Source organism: Zingiber officinale, chromosome 5A, assembly GCF_018446385.1.
Source record: "Zingiber officinale cultivar Zhangliang chromosome 5A, Zo_v1.1, whole genome shotgun sequence".
Lineage (NCBI taxonomy): Eukaryota > Viridiplantae > Streptophyta > Magnoliopsida > Zingiberales > Zingiberaceae > Zingiber > Zingiber officinale.
In genome coordinates, this window is record NC_055994.1 from 67,290,519 (window position 1) to 67,311,991 (window position 21,473).

Sequence of the window (21,473 nt, forward strand, 5' to 3'; positions counted from 1 at the left end):
AGCTTTAAGCTTACAGATTCTATTTTCCTTATACTGCAGATAAAGGTAAAGGGAAAATGGACTAGCAGAGGAAGCTGGAGTTCAATGCAAAGATGGTATGTGTGGCAGGAACTGGAATAAAAGATCCTCAGGGGTTTTAGCAAGCTTAAATAGTTGAATTCTTAGTATTTCTTCTTTCATGCAGTTTTTAGACCTTAGAATATTTAAACCATGGGAGATTTATTTAGTTTGTTAGTAATTATGTTAGAATGCTGGTTAATAGTTGCTAGAATATATTCCAATTGATTTTAGAATTGTTGTGTGAGGTTTTGGCACGCCAGGTCTGAAATCGAGTTTTAGGGTGAAATCGGAACGGATCGGTCGATCGTAGTCGGTTGTGGCCTGGATCGATCACCGACCCGAAATCGACAGTTCACGTCTGGATCGGTCGTGCACGATCCGAGGCGCAACAACAGAGCAGCTCGGCGGTGCACGGTAGAGCCATCGGCTGACAACTGTGGCCAGCCAACGAATCGAATCGGCGTGCTCTGGATCGGTCGATAGACCGATCCAGCCGCAGAAGCTTCTTTAGCTTATGGATCGGTCGACCGACCGATCGAGCCTTTCCTGGATCGGATCTCTGGATCGATCACGGGATCGATCCGACAGCCCAATCGATCCATGGATCGATTGAAATGCCTGATTACAAATAGCAGGACATCTGGGAGGCACAGATTATCTTCCCTAGCATGTGTACAACTCCTAGGTACACCCAGAATATTAAGTTCAGATTTTACAGTAATCAGTTTAGTAAAAATTTTAATCAATCCAGATTTTTGCAATAGTAATTTAGCACAGCATAACGTAACGGTCCGGCCTCGCAGCCTAGTCAGTAGGAGGCGGGTCGTTACAATACCCATGTGTCAACTTGATATCTCTATATCCATGACTTGTGAGATCAAGTCATCGAGTTGACCTACATGCTAGTCTTATTACATTAACATTGTCCCTGAATGTTAATACTCGACTAGGAATGATTAAGAGTAGTGTTCCCTATATCATCTCACTATCGGTTCAACTAACCGATTGATATAGGTGAGAACCGTCTACTCAAGGACGTTATTATACTTAGTTTATTTGGCACCAATACAAGTAAGTATAATAGCCAAAAAACCAAATGCCTTTATTTATATAGAATATGATACAACAAGTCCAAAATACAATCATCAAATGATTGGCTCTAGGGCTCTAGCTAACAGTAGGAGTCACCAAAGGCTCCGAACCAAGTAAATTTCTGTGTCGTCTTTGGCTTGTCTTTGGTCTTTCTGCTGTGCTTACTCGCTTCGAAATTTTTTATCGATATTCACCCCCCCCACCACTATCGAATGATCATGATCCAACATAAAGAACAACCCAAAACTCCAACCGAGCGCAGAGTTACGATCGGCCTACAATCTGCCGAGAATTCAGCACAACTCTGTTTTGGCGTGGCACGACCGTGTGAGATCCACACGGCCTCACCGCACTTGCTCTTGGGGTTGAGTCACACGGTCATATGGGTCACACGACCATGGACTTCTTCTTGTCTGCCAAAGTCACACGGCCGTGTGGATTCACACGGTTGTGGCCTTCTTCGCCTTTGGAAAGTTGGCACGGCGGTGCCATTTGGCATGGTCGTGTGCTGCCTGACCACAAGATATTGACACGGTCGTGTGGCTCACACAGTCGTGGCTTGATTTGCCTCTGGTGGGGTAGCACGGCCGTGTGGGTCACATGGCCTTGGCTTGATTTCTTCCAAAATTGTTCTCTTGTACGTTTTTGCTCCATTTTTGCTCCAATATGCATCCTATCAATCAAAATATGCAAAGAGCATATCTCCGAACATAATATAATGGAAGTATGACATTAAAATGAAATAAGGTGCAATAAACATAGATTATGCTCATGAAATATAAGTAGATGTGCGTCAAAACATGCATAAAAGTGTATATAATCTATGCACATCAATTATGTGTATGTTTGGATTGATAATTCTTAGCTATTTATTGAGATTTAAGTTAATAATTGGTAATTTGATTAATTTGAATTAAGTTAGTTTAAAATTTTAATTAGGTTGAATTAAGGCATTAATTAAATTCAGTTCTCAATTAACGTTATCCTAAATTACCAATTAAGGTTAGATTAATTAAAGTAAAATTAAATTTGATTTTAATTTAAAAGTTTAAGTTTAAATTTAATTTTAATTTTAAGTTTTAAGTTTAAATTTGATTTTTAATTTTTTGAGTTTTAAGCTAAGTTTAAATTTCATTTTAATTTTAAGTTTTAAGTTTAAATTTGATTTTAATTTTTAAGTTTTAAGTTAAGTTTCAATTTGATTTTAATTTTAAGTTTTAAGTAAATTTAATTTAATTTATTTAAATTTAATTTAATTTATTTAAATTAAATTTAATTTATTTAAATTTAATTTAATTTATTTAAATTTAATTTAATTTATTTAAATTTAATTTAATTTATTTAAATTTAATTTAATTTATTTAAATTTAATTTAATCTAATCTTTATTCATCTCACCAAATTTATATTTTCAATCAGGGAATCTTATAATTTTGTGAGATCAGTTAAGTTAAATTTCAAGATTTGGTTTAACTTGTGTTAAATTCAAGTTTAGTTTTGGCTTCAATAAGTAGACATTCTTTGGATAAACGTCTAAACTGTGGTGAGTCACTTGGATATCATTAGAGTAACCACACTTTTGAAAATTTACAAATAGTCTTGTCCACTGAATTGGGTACAAAACTTTGGTTTAACCAGTTAGGATTGGTAAGGGGTAGCTTCAGTTAATTCCGCTAAGCCAAATGTACCAGGTCGAAGTTATATCTTTCTAGACATATATAGACAGAGCTTCCCTAACCTACTATCATCCAAAACTTCTTCAGTACTATTTATTAAGTTAAATTTGTGTCCCTATTTAACCTAGTTATAATTACCCAGCTAAGTAAATTATTATTTTGGAGGTGTCAACTAATTTGGAGCCTCCCTTGAATTATTGAACTATGATTTAGGTTTTAGGTTTATGTCGATTTGCTTTATAATTATAATAAACTTAATTGTAGTTTGAGTTTAGATTAATTTTCTATTTATTTACTTTAGATTTAGCTTTTGATTTATTTGATTTTATTTTTTTAGGTTTGTATTTAGTTTAGAAGGTTTAATTTTTGAGATTAAGGTTGAGTTATTTGGTTCATTTTGATTAGGTTTTAGGTAGTATATTTTATTTTTAGGTACATGGTACTGATTGAGTCCTACTTGCTTGGTTAGACAAGCTTTTGGAATCGAAGCTTTAGTTAGTTTCTTATTTTGGCTTATAAGTAATATAAATATTTTGTTTGTTGAGTTGAACTTGTATCTGAGTCCAGACTTTTTATATACAGCTCGTTGAGATCTAAGTATCATATCTAGGTACTTAGATTTGGTTATAAATTTTTTTAGAAATTCTTTTAGATTAGTTAATTCATTCCTCAAGTCTTTCAACTTGAGTTGGGTTAGTGTTTTCTATTTGGAAATTAAGTTGTTCCTTAAGGTGTTGATTTTCCTTAAGGAGTGTGTTATTTTATTTTTCTGCTTTAAGTAATTATTTATTAAGACAGGCAATAATTTTAAAGAATTTTGCAGCTAAACTAGATTGTACCTCGTTAGAACCATTGAAAATGAGTATGGACTCGTGGCTTGACTTGTATTCAGACTCTTCTTCTTGATCTGAGTTGCTTTCCGATTCAGGTCCGATTACCATGAGCATGAGGTTGCTTGCTTGCTTCCGATCTTCTATGTCTGATTCTTCTGAAGAGGATTCATCTCAGGTGGCGTGGAGTTGACTTGCAGTCTTACCATCCTACATTTTAATATTAAATACATTGTTAAAAAAAAATAAGTCTCTCTTCGTTACCTTTGAATTAGTCGTGCCCTTATGTAATTCGACCAGCTTGTCCCATAGTTCCTTTGCATTCTCGTGCGAGCTGACGTGGTTTAATTCTTCCTTCGTCAAACCACACTGAAGTGTATTCAATGCCTTAGAGTCGATCTAGGCCTTCTTCTTGTCCTCTGGATTCCATCTTTCTGGGTCGAGAGGTACTTTCATTGCTTTGTCTACCGGCGCCTTGTATCCTCGTCAGATGGTGAACCATTGATCGATATCTATCTTCAGGTATACCTCCATTCTTCTCTTCCAGTAGGGGAAGTCATCGCCATTGAAGAGTGGAGGGCAAGCAGTGTTGTAACCTTCACATTGAGTCATTTAAAGATAGAACCTTGCACACAACAATAAACTAACAAAGAAATCCCAAGATTAGGTATTGGATTAGCAGTGTGGGAGATAATAAAAGTACTAAAACTCGATTGGTATTACACCAATTCAAAGTATTGTCGACGACAAAAACTTGTCCAAAAGAGATGATTGCAGCAATTTGAACTAGGTCAAAAATCTTAAAATTGAACGAGAAAAAAAAAAGAAGAAAATAAGAGAACCCCCCCCCCCTTTGCTTGATTGGTGGTTGCACCAATTCAGAGCGGTACCTTGCTCTGATACCACTTGTTAGATCGTGAGAACATGAGAAGGGGGTGAATCACGTGATTTTAAAATTGTTCTTTTCTTTTTAAAGCACTGAGTTCGCGGTAAAAATAAAGTTAAGGAGAAAGAAGGAAGAAAGAGAAAGACAAACGCTAACACAAGTAATTTTTTACTTGGTTCGAAGCCTTCAATGACTCCTACTCTAATGCCCGCACTTGTTAAGTGCTTTCGTTGGACAATCCACTAATAGTTCGAAATGTTAAAAAATTTAAGTACAAGAACTATAATGAAAGGTTACCGACAATAGAGAAAGTAAATAGAACTTAATTGGTGGTTGTCAGAGGAGCGTTACAGCATTGTAGAATCTTTTTTAGAGTAGCACGCAAGAGCGAAAGTCAAAGTACTTGTTGTTCTTAAGCTATTGGTCGAAGGCTCCTTTTATAGCCCCATACGGACACCTGGATCCCCTCCCAGATGCCTGGACTGTGTTGACATGGTGAACTTTCGTCGAAACTTCATCCTCGTAGTTTATCCACCTCTGGGCGTTGGATCCCCTTCGGGCGCTTGGATCGTTGACATGGGTTCGGCTAGTTGACGAGCTCCAACTTAACTTCTGGATGAGTTTTCCTAGTCCAGGCGCCTGGAGTACCTTCGAGTGCTCTGACCACCTAGTGCCTAGCTAGGCACTCGTCCGGATGAAACTGGTCTGAGCGCCCGGGTCAACTCCGGGCGACCAGATTCCTTCCGGGTGCCCAGACAACCTTTTTTACCCTTGTCTTTCCTGTAAAAAAGAGTTAGTCCAGACAATTATAATATGTTTATCCAGTAAAACAAAGTTACAACAATAAGATAGTAGTATTAATTAGATCCTGCCTCCCATAAACCAGGATCTAGTCACGGTCTCATCCTAGATTTTCCAAATGGACCTAAGATGGACCGACATTTATTGTTCCTTCAACCAGGAACACGTCTCACTAGATCTCTCCTCCGGTGACTTACCTTACTTACCATTTGCAAACTTTCTTGATGTCAGGTCCCTTGACACACCAGGACTTCCTGCCAGATTTCAACCAATCTAGACTTTCTTTTGTTAGATCTCAATCGATCTGGACTTTATACCAGCTATCAACCTAGCTGGAATTCCTTCTACCAGATCTCAATCAATCTGGACTTCATGCCAGCTATCAACCTAGCTGGAATTCAGCCTGATGTTTTGGCCCTCTAGACCCATCAAGTCTTGCACACTTGGTAGAAAGGTTAGACAAACAACACATCTAACTTTAACCTATTTGTTATACATCAAAACCTTATTATCAGTGCAACCTGCACCAACAAGTTCTTTAAAGAACACTACCTTATGGCGAGACTGAAACAAAAATACTCAAGGCTCTAATTTTTTAGGGTAAGCAAATAAATGAAAGTTATGGGGAGTCAGGGGAATGTCATGTAGGTGAAACAAATAAACATCTCACACATAATGCGGAATGTATTCAAAGCGAATTGTTGGAGAAGAATGTTGAAGTAGCGACTTATCTCACATAAGAAGTGGGGGATGGGAAAACGCAAATCTACTTGTAGTTGGTCTTTGAAGAAGGTAATGTGGTCAGGAGGAGGATGATGGGAATGATCTTAAGGGGAAGGAAGGGTAATATGGTAGTTCTTGGGGATTTCGTATTGCAGACGAATTAAGTTTCTATCAATGTTATCAAAATTCGAATGAGTAGAAGTATACCAGGAAGCAAAGGACTCTTGAGCCATGTGAAAAGGTAAGGAATATAAAGAAGTACAAGAAAGGGACTTACTTATTAAGATGGCAAGAGGGGAAATATGTCAAGGGGAATTATCGGAGAGCAAGTTGAAAAAGACGAAGTGCAAGTGATTTGTTTCTTCATCATCTAGGGTTTTAAACATAAGCCATAGGATATAGTTTAACCACAGCTATTGGATCAAGAGGACGGGCTCACAAGGGATCGTTGATTTGCAAAGAGAGAAGTATCGTTGGTCTGTACGGAGAGGCATGTGTCAGTTGTTGCTTCAAATAATATGTTAGTGGGGCACGTTGCATCTATCCATAAATGAGTTTTTATGATGGATGCAACAGCAGAATCATTACGTTAAAAAACACATTTCAACGTATCAATGGTGTAATACTGGATGTGTCTAGCATTGGGCATGCATTTTTTCCAAGAAATATAGTTAAGTATAACATTAACGGGTGAGTGGAAACATGTCTGGCCGGTTGAACTAGCAAATTGGGTGATCAGACGAAAGTCAGACTTGGGTCCAATCAGTCGGCTACAAGGCTCCTTCGACTAGACTTGAAGGGGAGGCTAGTGATACATGATATTATGAGCGGACCCATGTATGACATGGCAATCAAGTCAAGGTGACAGGGTAGTCAAAGATCCGGTCGGTCATACACCTGGCCAGAGTAAGAGGACCTAGCTTCCCACTCAGTATAAGTCTTTCAGCATATGACCGGTCGACCCTAATGTCAATCGACCCTATGAGTTTTCTCACATGTCAATCCTTCTTCATATAGCCGATCGGTAATAACTCCGATCATATTTACACAGCTCGGCATGTCTGTTGCTCATACATACTGAAAGACAGTTCCTCTTATAAAATAGGTCGGATTTCCATATCTCAATATCTCACTTCAAAGGCGAGTCTTCACTCATAAGGACAATCGACTTAAAATATCGATCAAATCTCTAGAGACTCAGTTCCATATTTCTCATAGGAAAATATCTTGGTATATGGGTAACAGAAGATTCCTCGGACGATTACTGTACATAGTCCAGGCCGACAACCTCTGACGTTCTCTGCCACCTCATAATTGTGGAAGTTATGCGAGGTGGTATATAAAGGGATTTTCTCCGTTGGCAAGGTACTCACACCTTACGGCAGTCTTACGCTCACGCATGCTACTATTCTTCTCTCCATTTTCTTGTTCGAATATCATACTGAGCGTTGGAGGACATTCGCCAAGGACCTCTTCCTTAATTTTTAGGCATTGACATTCTATTTGCTCGTTTGAGTATATGCAGAGAGGAAGAGGAAGTTCCTTTTCCACTCTAGTTCATCATCTTTTTCTTTCACAAAGTCTTCTACCGGTCAACCATATCGCCACCTACCTAGTGTGTCATCTCTTCAGTTTTAAAATAAGATCATGTACCTTCATGATGAGGTTGCGAGTTTGAAGCCTCATCACCGTGTGATTCTTCGGAGCAGATCCTGCAAGTTTGGTGGTGACGCTGTGAGTTCACGACCTCGTCACAGTGAGTTTTTCACTGCGATTGACTTCCTTCGTGCCAGACGTCGCGTATTCCATCATGGCAGACCCGAAAGTCTAAAAGGCAAGCCTGCAAGTCCGCAACAAGGGGGATTGGATTCAACCGATTGGAGAGGACGAAAGACTTATACTGCAGAAAAAAAAAACAGCTCGCCAACTGATTAAGAGGACAGAAAACTGGTTGTCTGATTTCGGGCGGCCACAAAAAAAACGGGTTAAACACAATCAACAAATGAATTTCAAATTCATCCGTCTATCAATTTTAAGATAGGTAAACAGAGGAAGAGATCTCGATTTTTTATAATCCATCCTCTTTTTCCGAGCTTCGAAGTAAGCATCACTAAATCCCCATTATCATCAAACTACATTAATATCATTTGTTTGTGATCAAGTACAGAATTGAATCCCTAAACTTTATTTAGTTTACCTTTTCCTTACCCTTCAAGCAGCCAATTTGTTGTCTTAAATAATTTACAAAATCCTTCTACTTTATAGCACATAGCTAAACACACACCAATACAGGGCGGCTTTAACAAAATAATCATCCATAGTACATTACAGCTAGCATAATGGCAGGCAAAATGGTTTCATATTCTAATTTACATAAGATCAATAGTTCAACTAGTTCAATTGACCCTTGAACTCTCCGCTAGCATGAACCGCCTTCACCGTCTTGTCATATTCATCATCATCATCTTCTTCTTCTTCGTCATCATCATTTTCCTCTGGCTTCTCCTTGTCTTCGTCTTCCGACTCTTCCTCAGGCCAGCCAAAGCCAGGGATTGATCGAGATGGTTTCAACACCGTCCTAGCTTCCGATAATATCTCCATAATCTCATCCACGCTCTGTGTGGAGTATGTTGGAGCATTGTTGTCCCTCTTGTAGTACACTGCTTGTGCAGGCTCAGTAAGCTCCCTCGGTAAGTTCTTCAGGAACCAAGGGTGGCTTTTTATTTCCTTTATGGTAATTCTCTGCATCCATTTCACCAAGCTATGCCAGTTCAATGACTATTACTCTTCAGTTTACTTGCATAAATAGATGATAGAAGTCGAGGTTAAGTACCCTCATTGGATTGGCAACAAATATGCGGGAGATGAGTTGCTTGCAATCTTGCGATACATGCGCATAGTCTGGTATTTTATACTGAACAGACATTATCCTCTGCATTTAGAATACATGAACAAGTCAAATAGATGAGAACCAAATCATGTCACATAAAAACAAAGTGTTTACTCCAATTATGTAACGAGTGATTGTGTAACGATACCCCAATTGTCTTCCTGAAGTTTTTAGGATCTCTTTGGTCTTCAAATGGGTAGGCTCCCACAAGCATCACATAAAGAGTTACTCCGCATGACCAAATATCTGCTTGCTGCACCACATTTTTAGCGAGAAATTAGATTTGCAAGTAAACTGATACAAATTGGATAAACGACAGTCTAGCATTATAACCGAATTGTGATCAAAAGATTGTGTAAATGGCCCACAAACTAGAATGCCATTATGCTGACAACTGCAACTTCAGTTAAACTCTGAAAGAAACGTGTTCAGTATCACTGACCTTCAAGCGATACGGATAGAAAAGGCAATTTGAGTCAGGTCGATGACATGGATTCGTGCAACCATTAACCAACTATCATCTACCTGCTGTAGTCCTACTATCCATACTATTTATTCAAAGTCAATGCCATACGACAAGGAATAGTCGACATCTTATAAAGATAATGTGCATCGGTCATACCAAAATGGTCTTTATCCAGTATGTCACCAAGATGGTCTTATCTGATAGGATGGGAGCAGTAAGAGACAATCGTGGAGGGAGGAACTCAACAACACAGATCTAGACCAAGATTTTCAGATGATCGAAGAATATTTAAAAGCAAGACATGGTCATATCATAAGGAATTGAACCCCCTAAAGGCAGAGACTCGAAGGCCATTGTTGTCTTAGAGAGAATGTGCTTTGATAACTAGAGTTTTATTAGGATAAATTTCAGAAAAGATCAATTAGATTTTTTATTAGATAAGGTAGGGAAAATTAGAGTTTTTATTGGATATACTAAAAAGTTGTTTAGATTTTTTTAGAAAAATCCGAGTTTAGACTTTTCGACTAAGTTATGTTGTCAGGCTATAAAAGGAATTCAGATCCCATGCATTGTGCGTATCAGAGTTTTTTGAGTTGTAACAAGAATTTTAAGTGATTGCGAGTACAATGAAATACATTTTACAAATTTTCTATTTGCTAATAATTATAGTTCTTCTTTCAATCTCCTCCTTTGAATTAACAACCGGTATCAAAGATAGCAGTCGGTGGAGGATCGACTACAAAGTGCCTTGAGAACAAGAGATGTCGCTAGTACACAAGTCATTATGCCCAATTTGATAATTTTTATAAGTTGTCTTGAAAAACTTAATAATATTAATTATAGCACTTGGAGCACCCGTATGCAATTATATTTGTTTGATTAAGATTTATAGGAGATAGTTGGGGTAGTAAGATATGACCTCCAATAAATCAAGATGACCTTAGAAAGTAATATGATGACTTGCTACAGTTCGTCAAGGATGTGAAGACACCCAAGGAGGCATGAGACACTCTTGCCCAAATTTTAGCTTGGGCAAATCATGCTAAGTTACAAAACTTGAGGACGAACTATTATCAATCTCGCAAGGACAAAATGGTGAGTCAATACTTTACCAAAATTAAAGCTTTATGCCAGGAAATTTCAAAATTAAATCTTTAAAATCAAATTACGGAGACAAGGATGAGGAGAATTATTGTTCATGGAGGAGAATTATTGTTCATGACTTGCGCCTTGAATTTAATACACTTGCCACGATAATTCATGGATAGTCAAAAGTGCCAATGCTAAATGAGATAGAAAATAAATTGGCCAATCAAGAGGCTTCAATCAACAAAGATGAGAAAGCCCCTTTGGTAATAAAAAGCTTAAGAATTCTAACATGGAGAGATCAAGAATTAACATTGAGAGATCAAAAATTAGAGGTGATCCTATCTGAAAATCATAGAGACGGAAAGTTAGAGATGTGGATGTGACTGGATCTACACCACGCTCTGATCTACAAGCACAAGAAACGTCAGTGTCGAGCCAGGGAAGGGGTCCGGCGTTGGCCCTCCTACGCTCAAGTCAGTCACCGGCACGAAGAAGAAGACGGAGCAACAGTAGCACAAACGTAAATAATGAATAATGCGTACCTCCGTCGGTGTACGGATCCCCTTTATATAATGTCTTAGTGGGCGACGTGCGCGTTTTTCAAGACCTGGGCATGTTTTCCCATTGGTCGCGGACACGTTCTCCAATTGGTCCTGGACACGTGGTCATAGACACGTTTTCCAATTGGTTGTGGGCATTTCCTCCGATTTGTCGTTGTACGATCCGCCTGTTGATCATATCTCGTGTCGGTTGCACTATCTCCCAAAAGAATACCTCGAGATAGGTCAGCGATCCCGCTGATCGGCCGAGCGAGATAGCCGCTCAGCCCAGTACTCCTCCGCTTGGTCGGCCTCGACGGTTCTTCTTTGCGGCGATTGGGTATAGTAGGCTGCCGCCTCCCGATCGGACAAGCTCTCTGGTCTCCTGGTATTCTGCCGCTCCATATTAAGTGTCTAGCAATCTCACCATACTGCTCTGAGCTAGTCGGGTGGTCAGCTCGGCCAAGCCCATTGCCGATTGGACATTGTCTACCGACCGGCCCTTGTGGTCGACCTCCGCTCAGCCTCCGTAGGCGAGCCCTTTGACACCCTAGCATTAACCACATTGACTTTGACCTCCACCTACACAGTTGACCCGTACCAGACGGGCCCCCTTTATCACCACATCACAAGTCTTCCCCTCAAGTCTAGTCGAAGGAGATTGCAAGTCCGACTGATTAAACAAGTAGGGTCTTTGGTGACCTTCACGTCTGATCAGACCATTTGTGCTCTCGAGTTTCTAATCGGGTTACATATCGTCGTCGTTCGACTTCATTTCGCTGCCCTGGGTTAGTAGCTGCCGCTCGGGTCATACCTCCTAAGGCTGATGGTGAATCAGCCATTCGGTTGTGTGATAATCAAATATCTATGCCGCTCTAGATGGTTAATGACTACACTTAGCGAATTTTCTCTTTTCCCTGCGCTCTCTCGGATGAGCGTCCTGTGATAGTGGCTGGCATCCTCTAAATTTCTAGGAAGCCATGCAAATCCTCGATAATTATGGTCGAGGATACGGCCATACCTTTTAATTAAGTTTCATTAATGTCTTCCGATAGCCGACTGTCACGTGTCCCACTTTCTGTTGTTGCACATTTGACATGACAGACGGATATCCGCTCGTGATGTGACGGGCACCTTTTCGAATTCTACGGCCAGATTTCATCCTAGTTTTGCGCAACATTTGATCGGACAGCTATGGGCGATCGGCCACGAGGTTTATAAACCTCCTTTTTCTCGTCGTCATCTTCACCGTGCATTGCGCCTTCCTCTTCGAGCAATCTCTGCAACGCTTTTTCTCCCCTTCTTCTCTGGCGACCTTTCTCAGTAAAGGTTCTTCTCTCCTTCCTTTGTCGAATCCGTGCGTTGTTTCTTCCCGATTTCTTTGTTTTCAATGGCTAGTTCTTCGCAACCACCTGTGCCCGTCCCTGGGCTCTGATATACTTCCACCGAGTCCGGGTTTGACGGGGACGACATAGAAAAGAAGTCCACATACCATTTTCCCTCTACTTATCAAGTTGTTATCCCCTCCGCTTACGACTTGCCATACGAACCGTCAGTCGGCTTTTTGACCTTTCTTCAAGGACCAGTTTAGTGCAGGTCTCCGGTTTCCCGTTCATCCCTTCTTTACTGTCGTCTGTAAATATTTCCACATCTCCCTTCATCAATTAGTGTCAAATTCCTTTCGGTTGCTGTGCGACGCAGTAGTCCTCTTCTGCCTGCATGGCATTCTCTTGACGCCTCGGGTCTTTTATTATTTTTATTACCTTAAATTGTCTGAGCCGGGAACCTTCCTGTTCCAAGCCCGAGTGGGCTCGGTCTTCTTTGATAAAATACCGTCCTCCAATAAGCATTGGAGGGAACATTATTTCTTTGTTCATTTTCTCGAGCGGCCCGACTTCCCAACCGGTTGACAAATGGAAATGATGAAGCAACCATCACTCGGGAGATACCGAAGCCGATTGAATTATCTCCAAGCAGCCTCCAGCTTGGTCGGTCAGAAGTATCACATTCACCGGCTGCTATTGGAGGGCATCCTTTACGTGTTCTGCCTTAGCCCGATCCGAACGCGGCTTCCATCCAGCCTAGGTATGCTCTTTCTTCCTTCTTCTTTGAATTTAACTGATTTTGCTTTCTTTTTTACAGCCCGCATCATGTTGAGGTTACGTCTTGCCGACAAGAGCAGACTTGCAGACGCTAAGATCAATGCCGCGGGGGTGGTCAAACTAGAGAGTCGCGGCCTACAGCTGAAATCCTGGCTCAAAACCTGAAGGAGACGGAGGTAGCTCTGAATGCCGAGAGGGATACCCGATTGGCTGAGCAAGCAGCGGCACAAGAGCAGCTGGTCGCTAAGGATGTCGAGCTGGCTTCTATGAAGGCCGAGCTGGAGGCCTCCCGAATGGCCTTGGAAGTTTATCAAGGCATAGACTCTAGTCGGTTCAAGATTCTAAAGCGGGATTAACTCCGATTAGACCCCTTAAATGGCCGGCTCACTGACCGGGCGCTTCGCCTCTTCAACCTCGCCATTGATGGGGTGCTCGACTAGCTGAAGAGCGGCGGCTATATCCCAACCTCAATGACCAATAAGGTCATTAGTCGAGACAAGTTGACCGAGTCGCTGCCCAATGACGTGTTGGATTACCTTAAGTGATCTTCGCCCATTGCGAAGCTCGCCTACTTTTGTACCATCCCTTGCTTCCTTATAGAACATTTTCAAAGTGTTAATATATGATCGCCCATTCGTCGATACTTTGTTTAGTTGCTTTCTACCATGTTCCCTTATGCATTGCCGCTTGGCGTTTCTTCCCTTTATTGGATTTTGCACTTGTTAATGAATGCATTGTCACTCGGCTCGAGTAGGACCATGAACCATTTATCGTTTTTCAAAAGGTTTTAAAGTATGGCTCTCGTCGATGTAATTGGCCATTATGTTGTCGAAGTAATCACTTCAGTCTAGCCGAACGACGTCATTTTAGTGGAGAACTATTGCTTCTAGGAGCAGTATGTTTCCTTGTCAACTTTATTCTTGGCTTATACTCGTCGATCGGCTTTATTTGTCGTAGACTTGGTTTTAGAGCTACCACTCAGTCGATATTCATCGTAAACTTAGGTTTATAGCGGCCGCTCGACTGTTGACGAAGACTATGATTTATAGTCGTCACTCAACTGTTGAAGGCGTAGATAGGGATTTATAGTCGCCGCTCGAATGTTGGTGAAGACTTGGATTTATAGTCGCCGCTCGACTTTTGACAAAGATCAGGGTTTATAGTCGTCGCTCGATTGTTGACGTAAACTAGGATTTATAGTCGTCGCTCGACTTTTACTTGGTTGAACGACACAAGAGTTTGGAATACTTAGAATTTTTATCATTGTCTTCTTGCATCCACAAGACATACACTTACACAAGTATATTCGGATTTAACCACGCACCTCTCACCCGACCCTATATGGCTGGAGATGGTTTGTGCACCAAGGCCGCTCCAGGTTTCCCCCATCCTCGTTCTGTAGGTAATAGGCTCCCGAGCGAAGTTTCTGAATAACTTTAAAAGGTCCTCCCCATGGAGCCTCCAATTTAGTGACGTCGTCGACCGGCTTCATTCTTTTCCAAACCAGGTCATCGACCTAAAATGACCTTGGATCACCCTCCGGTTATAGTTCTGTTTCATGCGTTATCTATACACCATCAGTCAGACGGTGGCCTTATCCCGCGCTTTGTCCACCAGGTCGAGCTCCATGAACCTTCGCTCACCGTTTCCATCATCGTAGAGTTGCACCTGATCGAACTCTACTCCAACTTCCACTGAAACCACCGCCTCACAGTCATACACTAGGTGGAATGGTGTGATGTCGATCGTCTCTCTTGATGTGGTACGATGAGCTCACAAGATGCTTAAGAGCTCATCGACCCAGCTGCCTCCAGCATGCTCGAGTCGAGCCCATAAACCTCTAAGGATTTCCCAGTTGAGGACTTCCGCCTGGCGATTGCTCTGAGGATACTGAGGTGAAAGCCTGCGTAATGTCGTATCCCTCGCACCACTCCTCGAGTCTCCGTCCAGCAAATTGCCTTCCGCTATCCGAGACGAGCCGGCGAGGAATGCCAAACCAACATAAGATATTCTGCTATATGAACTTGATGACCATGTGTTCGGTTATCTTAGCTAACGGCTCGGCCTTCATCCACTTTGAGAAATAATCTATTGCGACAAGTAGAAATTTGCGTTGACCAGTAGCCACTGGAAATGGTCCAAAGATATTCATGCCCCATTAGTCAAACAAATAAGACACCGTGGATACCTTCATCTCCTCGGTCGGTCGATATTTTTGACACGACACGCAGGTTGTCATTGTACGAGCGACATCATCTTGCAGTGTGGACCAAAAATATCCCGCCAACATGATCTTTCAGGCCAGCGAACTGCCTCCCGAATGACTTCCGCAGGAGCCTTGATGCATTTCTTGAAAGATGTACTCGACGTCTTCCGATCCGACACACTTGAGCAACGACCTTGAGAAAGCTCTTTTATACTGCTGGTTTTCGATCAGAGTGAACCGTCCGACCCTCTTTTTTTTCAAAAGGCGGGCTTCTTCCTGATCGGCTGAAATGCTACTTGATCGGAGGAACTCTATCAATGGGCTCCTCCAGTCGCTCGGAAGTTTATTCCATCCATTCTGTCGATGTGCGCCACCATTGAGACTTGCTTGATCGACTACTCTATAGCGATCGCTGACAATGAACTAGCTAACTTAGCCAACTCATCTGCGATCTGGTTGTCCGAGCGGGCGATCTTCTATATAATATCTTGAAGTTTTCCTTCAATTTCTCGAAAGCTTCTACATATAGCCTAAGTCAAGAGATGCTTATTTCGAACGTCCCCAATAGCTGCTAAACGGCCAGTTGAGAATCCGAGTGGATAATGACTTTTGCAGCTCCGACGTGCCAAACCGCCTGCAAGTGTGCTATTAAGGCCTCGTACTCAAATTCATTGTTTGTAGCCCGATAGTCTAGCCGCACGGACAATTGCATCCTATCCTCTTGAGGCAAAATCAAGAGAATGTCAATCTCACTACCTTGCCGAGTGGATGAACCGTCTACGTATATTTTCCAAGTCGCGTCTGGCTCGGCGTTCTGGACCTCAGTGACAAAATCTGCTAAGGCTTGGGCCTTAATCGCAATCCTGGGCTGATATTGTATGTCGAATTCACTGAGCTCGGTTGTCTATTTGATCAGCCGTCCGGATGCCTCTAGGTTAAGAAGGACTTTTCCCAAGGCACTGTTGGTCATCACGACGATCAGATGTGATAGGAAGTACGGATGGAGTCTCCGAGAGGCGAGTATTAGCATGTAGGCTAATTTTTCGAGACAGGTGTAGCGGGACTCTACATCTTTTAATATATGACTCAAAAAATATACAGGCTGCTCAAAGTCGTTCTCGCACACCAACGCCGAACCAATCGCATACTCGGTGGATGACAAGTAAATCATTAGCGGCTCGCCAACGATGGGCTTGGCCAATACATGCAAGGAGGTAAGGTACTCCTTGAGCTCTTCTAGTGTCTTGTCGCATTCTGCGTCCAACTGGAACTTACTCGTTCGGCGCAGTATCTTGAAGAACGAGTGACTCCGGTCGAATGACTTGGAGATGAAACTTGATAGTGCGGTGATCCGTCCGGTTAGCCGTTGGGCCTCCTTTAAGTTACGGGGCGGGGGCATGTTCTATAGTGCCTTCACCTTGCTCGGATTCGCCTCGATCCCCCATTCGGTGACGATGTATCCGAGGAAGCGACCACTCCTTGCTCCGCACAGGCATTTGTTCGAGTTCAGCTTTATCTCGTACGCCCTCAAAGTATTGCAAGTTTCTTCGATATTTGCACAAAGGTCAGCAGCTCGAAGGGATTTTATTAATACGTCATTAATATATACCTCCATGTTGCGGTCGATCTGCCGTCGGAACACCTTGTTTATCAGTCTTTGGTAGGTGGCATTAGCATTCTTCAATCCGAACGGCATGACATTGTAACAATAAGTTCCGTCGGTAGTGATGAAGCTGACCTTCTCTTGATCCTCCCGGGCGAGTAGTACTTGGTGGTAACCTTGATATGCGTCAAGCATGCAGATCAGCTCGCAACCTGCCATTGAGTCCACGGTCTATCATGGGTAGGGGATAGAAGTCCTTCAGACAAACTTTGTTCAAATCATGAAAGTTAATGCAGGCTTGTCATTTGTTGCCCGACTTGGAGACCAGCATAACGTTGGCGAGCCAACTTGGAAACTGAACCTCGCGGAAGTGACTAGCTTTAAATAATTTTTCTATCTCCACCCGGATGATCTGGTTCTGCTCCGCACTGAAGTCTCTCTTCTTCTGTTTCACAGGCCGAGCGTCCAGTCGGACGTGAAGCTCGTACCGAGCTACACTTGGCGAGATGGTCGGGAGCTCGTGGGTCAACCAGGCGAACACGTGATATCGCCTGAGGCAGGTGACCAGCTCTACCTTCTTCTCCTCTGTCAAGTCGATAGCAATGAAGGTAGTGGCCTCCGATCGGCTGGGATGAATCTGGACTTCCTCCATTTCCTCATAGATCAACGCGGGAGAGGTTCTTCCCTGATGGCGTTCACTTCTAAGCGAGAGGCCTTCCGTGCGGCTCTTATTTCGGACTTGACAATCTCGATGTAGCATCGCCGAGCGACCAACTGATCACCTTTTACTTTACCCAGCTTGTTGTCCACAAGAAACTTGATATTTTGGCAAAAAGTGGACACCGCCGCTCAGAACTCGTTAAGGTCAGGTCGGCCCAATATAACATTGTAGGAGGACGACGCGTCCACCACAATAAAGTTTGTGGTCCTTATTCTCTTAGGTGGCTCCTCTCCGAGCGATATGGCCAGTCGAACATATTGTTTACAAAGTAATACTAAGCATTAATTCCTAATTAAAATTTTAGGATTTTAATTAATTAAATTTGATCATTCCGACCCGACCCGGATCGACTGATCCAGAACCAGGCACTCCTATGATATTTTAAGAACTCTGGTATGGTGGGACAATGGTCCTCCCCAACCCCAAACCCAAACCCCACCCAATAGCCAACGTGGCTTGTGGCCCGTCCACCTAAATATTTGATGGCCGACATACCCATAACTATACCCATACCCATCCTAAGCATACCCTTCTTCCACAGCCACTTATGGATTCGATCCAACGGCGACGGCGGGCATCCAACCACCGCACTAAGGACGCGCCGCGCGTGATCCCGACAGTAAAGGAATCTCAAGGTGGGTCCGCCGCGTCGGAGAGCACACAGGAGGACGACGACGGTCACGAGACGCAGCCGCATTCGTTTTTACGCGTTTACAACTTAATGTTTTGTCGCAAAATCAATCGTAGAGTAGTCGGATTATAAGGTACCAGCAGCAGGCAGAAAAAAGGACTCACCTTGCCGTCGTACTCGCGGCGAGAGAGGACCTCCGGGGCAATGTACGCCGGCGTTCCAACCGTCGACTTGGGCCTCGAGTGCAGCAGGGACGACTGAAATGATGGATTGAACGAAGCTGTTAGATGTAGCTTTTTAATTTGCTATCGGAGATTTAGGAACCGATAGGAAAAAGATAACCTTGGAATAGCCGAAATCGCAGATCTTGAGTCGCGGAGCAGGGCTCCCATCGAGCAGAGTGTTCTCCAGCTTCAAGTCGCGGTGGCAGATTTGCTGAGAAATTTTGATTTCTCATCTGATTAGCGCATTCACTTCGCTTTCAATTTTAATATTGCAGCAAAAAAGTGGGGGTTTGAGGATAATTGTACCCGGTCGTGACAGTAACAGACGCCGGAGATGAGCTGCTGGAAGAAATACCGCGCCTGCGAAACGAAATCAAGGCAGAAATCAAGATTGGATAGATTCGATTCGATCCGATCTCTCGAGACATGTGCGGAGATTGACGGACGAATAAGGGCTCAGAGAACCTCGTCCTCGCTGAACCTTCCGGCGTCGCAGATTCGCTCAAATAGCTCGCCGCCGGCCGCATACTCCATCACAATCGCCAGATGCGTTGGCGTCAGCACGACCTAAACAAATTCCTCACGGATCAACTCAACTCAACCCACGAATCAAAACCATGGCAAAGCAATAGGGCTTCCGACCTCCTTGAAGCGGATGATGTTGGGATGGCGAAGCGAGCGGTGGTTCATGATCTCCCTCGCCACGTTCTCGTCAATCTACAGCAACAGCATCAAAAAAAAAAATCAAAAAATCAAAAATCAAATCACTCTCGAATCAAATCGAACGATAGCAGATGGATCGCGAGAGCAAGGGCGGCGATTCCACATAGCCGACTCACCCGCTGGCCCCTTTCGATGTACTTCATGGCGACAAGCTCTCTAGTCTCCTTGTTCCGCATCAGCTTGGCCACTCCAAAGTTCCCCGATCCGATGTCGCGCACCACCTCGTACTTCTCCATGCTCCCCTTTTCCTTCTTCCCAAGTCTCCTCCTCCTCCTCCTCCTCGAGCCTTTTCCCGCTGTCGGAGCTAGAACCTTAACTTCTGCTAGCTATAGTCGCAGCTGCAGAGGCTCCTCGAAGATCTCTGGTTCTAAAGGAGCCCCTCGGCGGCAGGCCGTTTTCTCGAGGAAGGGAAAGGAAAACGAGGCGGAAGGAAGAAAGAAAAGGGCAGGAACAATAATCTCGTAACATTCTCCACTTTTTATTGCGATTTGTGACACTTCCACAGAGGCACCCCGAGAATACCCCTGACGGATCTTTGGGCCCCACAGTTGAGCTGGTAATCCAGAAGGTAGTACTTATAGGGTAGCGTTTGCAAGGAGGGCGTGTGACTTTGGGCCGACCTGACGGCCAAGGTGTAGTTCCTGGTGGCAGCAAGAGGATTGGCTACGGAAGTGCGGGGTCCACCGGATTTATGTGAAGCGGCGGAGTTCGGATATGGCACTCGAGACAGGAATCTCCCGAACCAAGTTAGATGATGTCACTGTTTCCCAGTCTGGGGGCGACAGGTGGGCCTCGGTGAGAGCCACGTGGAGGTTCCGACGTGGCACGTGCTCTCAGAGCGCAGAGTCAGCCCACCGGTAGTTTTATAAGTTTACCGATGTACAGATGGTGGTCTGGTGGTGGTGGTGGTGGTGGTGGTGGCGTGCGCAGGAAGCTGGACGGTGCGGGCGCCTACCTAACATTAACAACCACTCTTATCAACCTTTAAATCTACGCTAATTCATGAATTATTAAATTTATTAATATAATAAATTGCTAAATTTACTTATCATTATTTACAATTTTAAAAATACATAGAAGGCAAATAGAGGGATAGTGCAATTTTGCTCCAGTTATGGTATTTAATTAAGTTATTTTGATTAATTAAAAAAAAGTTAGATTTATTTGTATTATTGATGTGTATATGAAATTTTATAAATTTATTAAAACGCTTATAAAACTTATGGAGCTTGTGATCCAATGAGAATAAGTCGACAGAGGAAAATCTTCCTCTTGTTGAGGTTAAGATTTGAATATTTGAAATTTTCTTCAAATCTTCATCCTTGTTTTGTAATGGTAAGTTCATCGTAGCCTTCCACCGATATCCCGGGAATATGGTACACTTCTATCGAGTCCTAGTTTGACGTCGGTAATACTGAGAGTCTGAAGACCGCTTTTGAGCTTCCTCTCGAGTATGAACTCATCCTTCTTTCTCCTTCCGATCGGTCAGATTCTCCGCTGCTCGGCTGTATCACCTTCTATCAGGAACATTTTACCGTCGGTCTGCGGTTTCCCATCCACCCCTTATTTTCTTCCGTATGTAAATATTTCTGAGTCTCCCTCCATCAGCTAGTGTCGAACTCCTTTCGGCTGCTGTGCGGGATGGTTGTCCTTTTTTGCCTGCACGGCATTCCACTCACTCCTCGACTCTTCCATTACGTTTATTATCCCAAGTCGTTTGAGTTGAGGACCTTTCTTTTCCAAGCCCGAATGGGCTTGGTTTTTTTTTTTTTTATAAAATATCGACTTCCAACAAACATTGGAAGGAGTTTCTTTTTCATGCGCCTTCCCGAGCGGCCGGATTCCCCCACACACTGGCAGCTCGACGTGGCGGCCTAGCCTCCATTGAAGAAGTATAAGACCCGATCGGACTACCTGAACGCAGCTTCCATGTTGACCCGTCAGAAGTATAACATCCACAAGTTGCTGCTGGAGGGTGTCCTTTACATCTTCGGCTTGAGTCCGATCCGAACCGGGCTTCCGTCCAGCCTAGGTATGAAACGGCTTCACCTTTTCCTTTGAGTCTAACTGATTTCTCTTCCTCTTTTGCAACCGAAGGCATGCTGCGCGCATGTCTGGTCGGCAAGGCAAAGCTCGAAAATGTCGCGATCAATGCGGCTGCTATCGAAGAACTGGGGAGACGAGGCCTCTAGCAGGTCGGCTCGCAAGAGGA

The 21,473-nt window shown here is 43.1% G+C and overlaps 1 protein-coding gene across 1 annotated transcript; it reads right to left on the minus strand.

Moving 5' to 3' along the window:
• Nucleotides 1–8,233: 8,233 nt before the first annotated feature.
• LOC121980546 (serine/threonine-protein kinase SAPK7-like) lies at nucleotides 8,234–19,728 on the minus strand. The gene is made up of 9 exons (XM_042532631.1): nucleotides 19,378–19,728; nucleotides 19,181–19,255; nucleotides 19,004–19,105; nucleotides 18,845–18,898; nucleotides 18,657–18,749; nucleotides 18,479–18,571; nucleotides 9,106–9,210; nucleotides 8,901–8,999; nucleotides 8,234–8,809 (listed from the first exon to the last, which is right to left on the minus strand). Exons 1-9 carry the CDS (start codon nucleotides 19,495–19,497, stop codon nucleotides 8,459–8,461), a joined length of 1,092 nt encoding a protein of 363 aa, XP_042388565.1. The 5' UTR covers nucleotides 19,498–19,728; the 3' UTR covers nucleotides 8,234–8,458.
• Nucleotides 19,729–21,473: the final 1,745 nt, after the last annotated feature.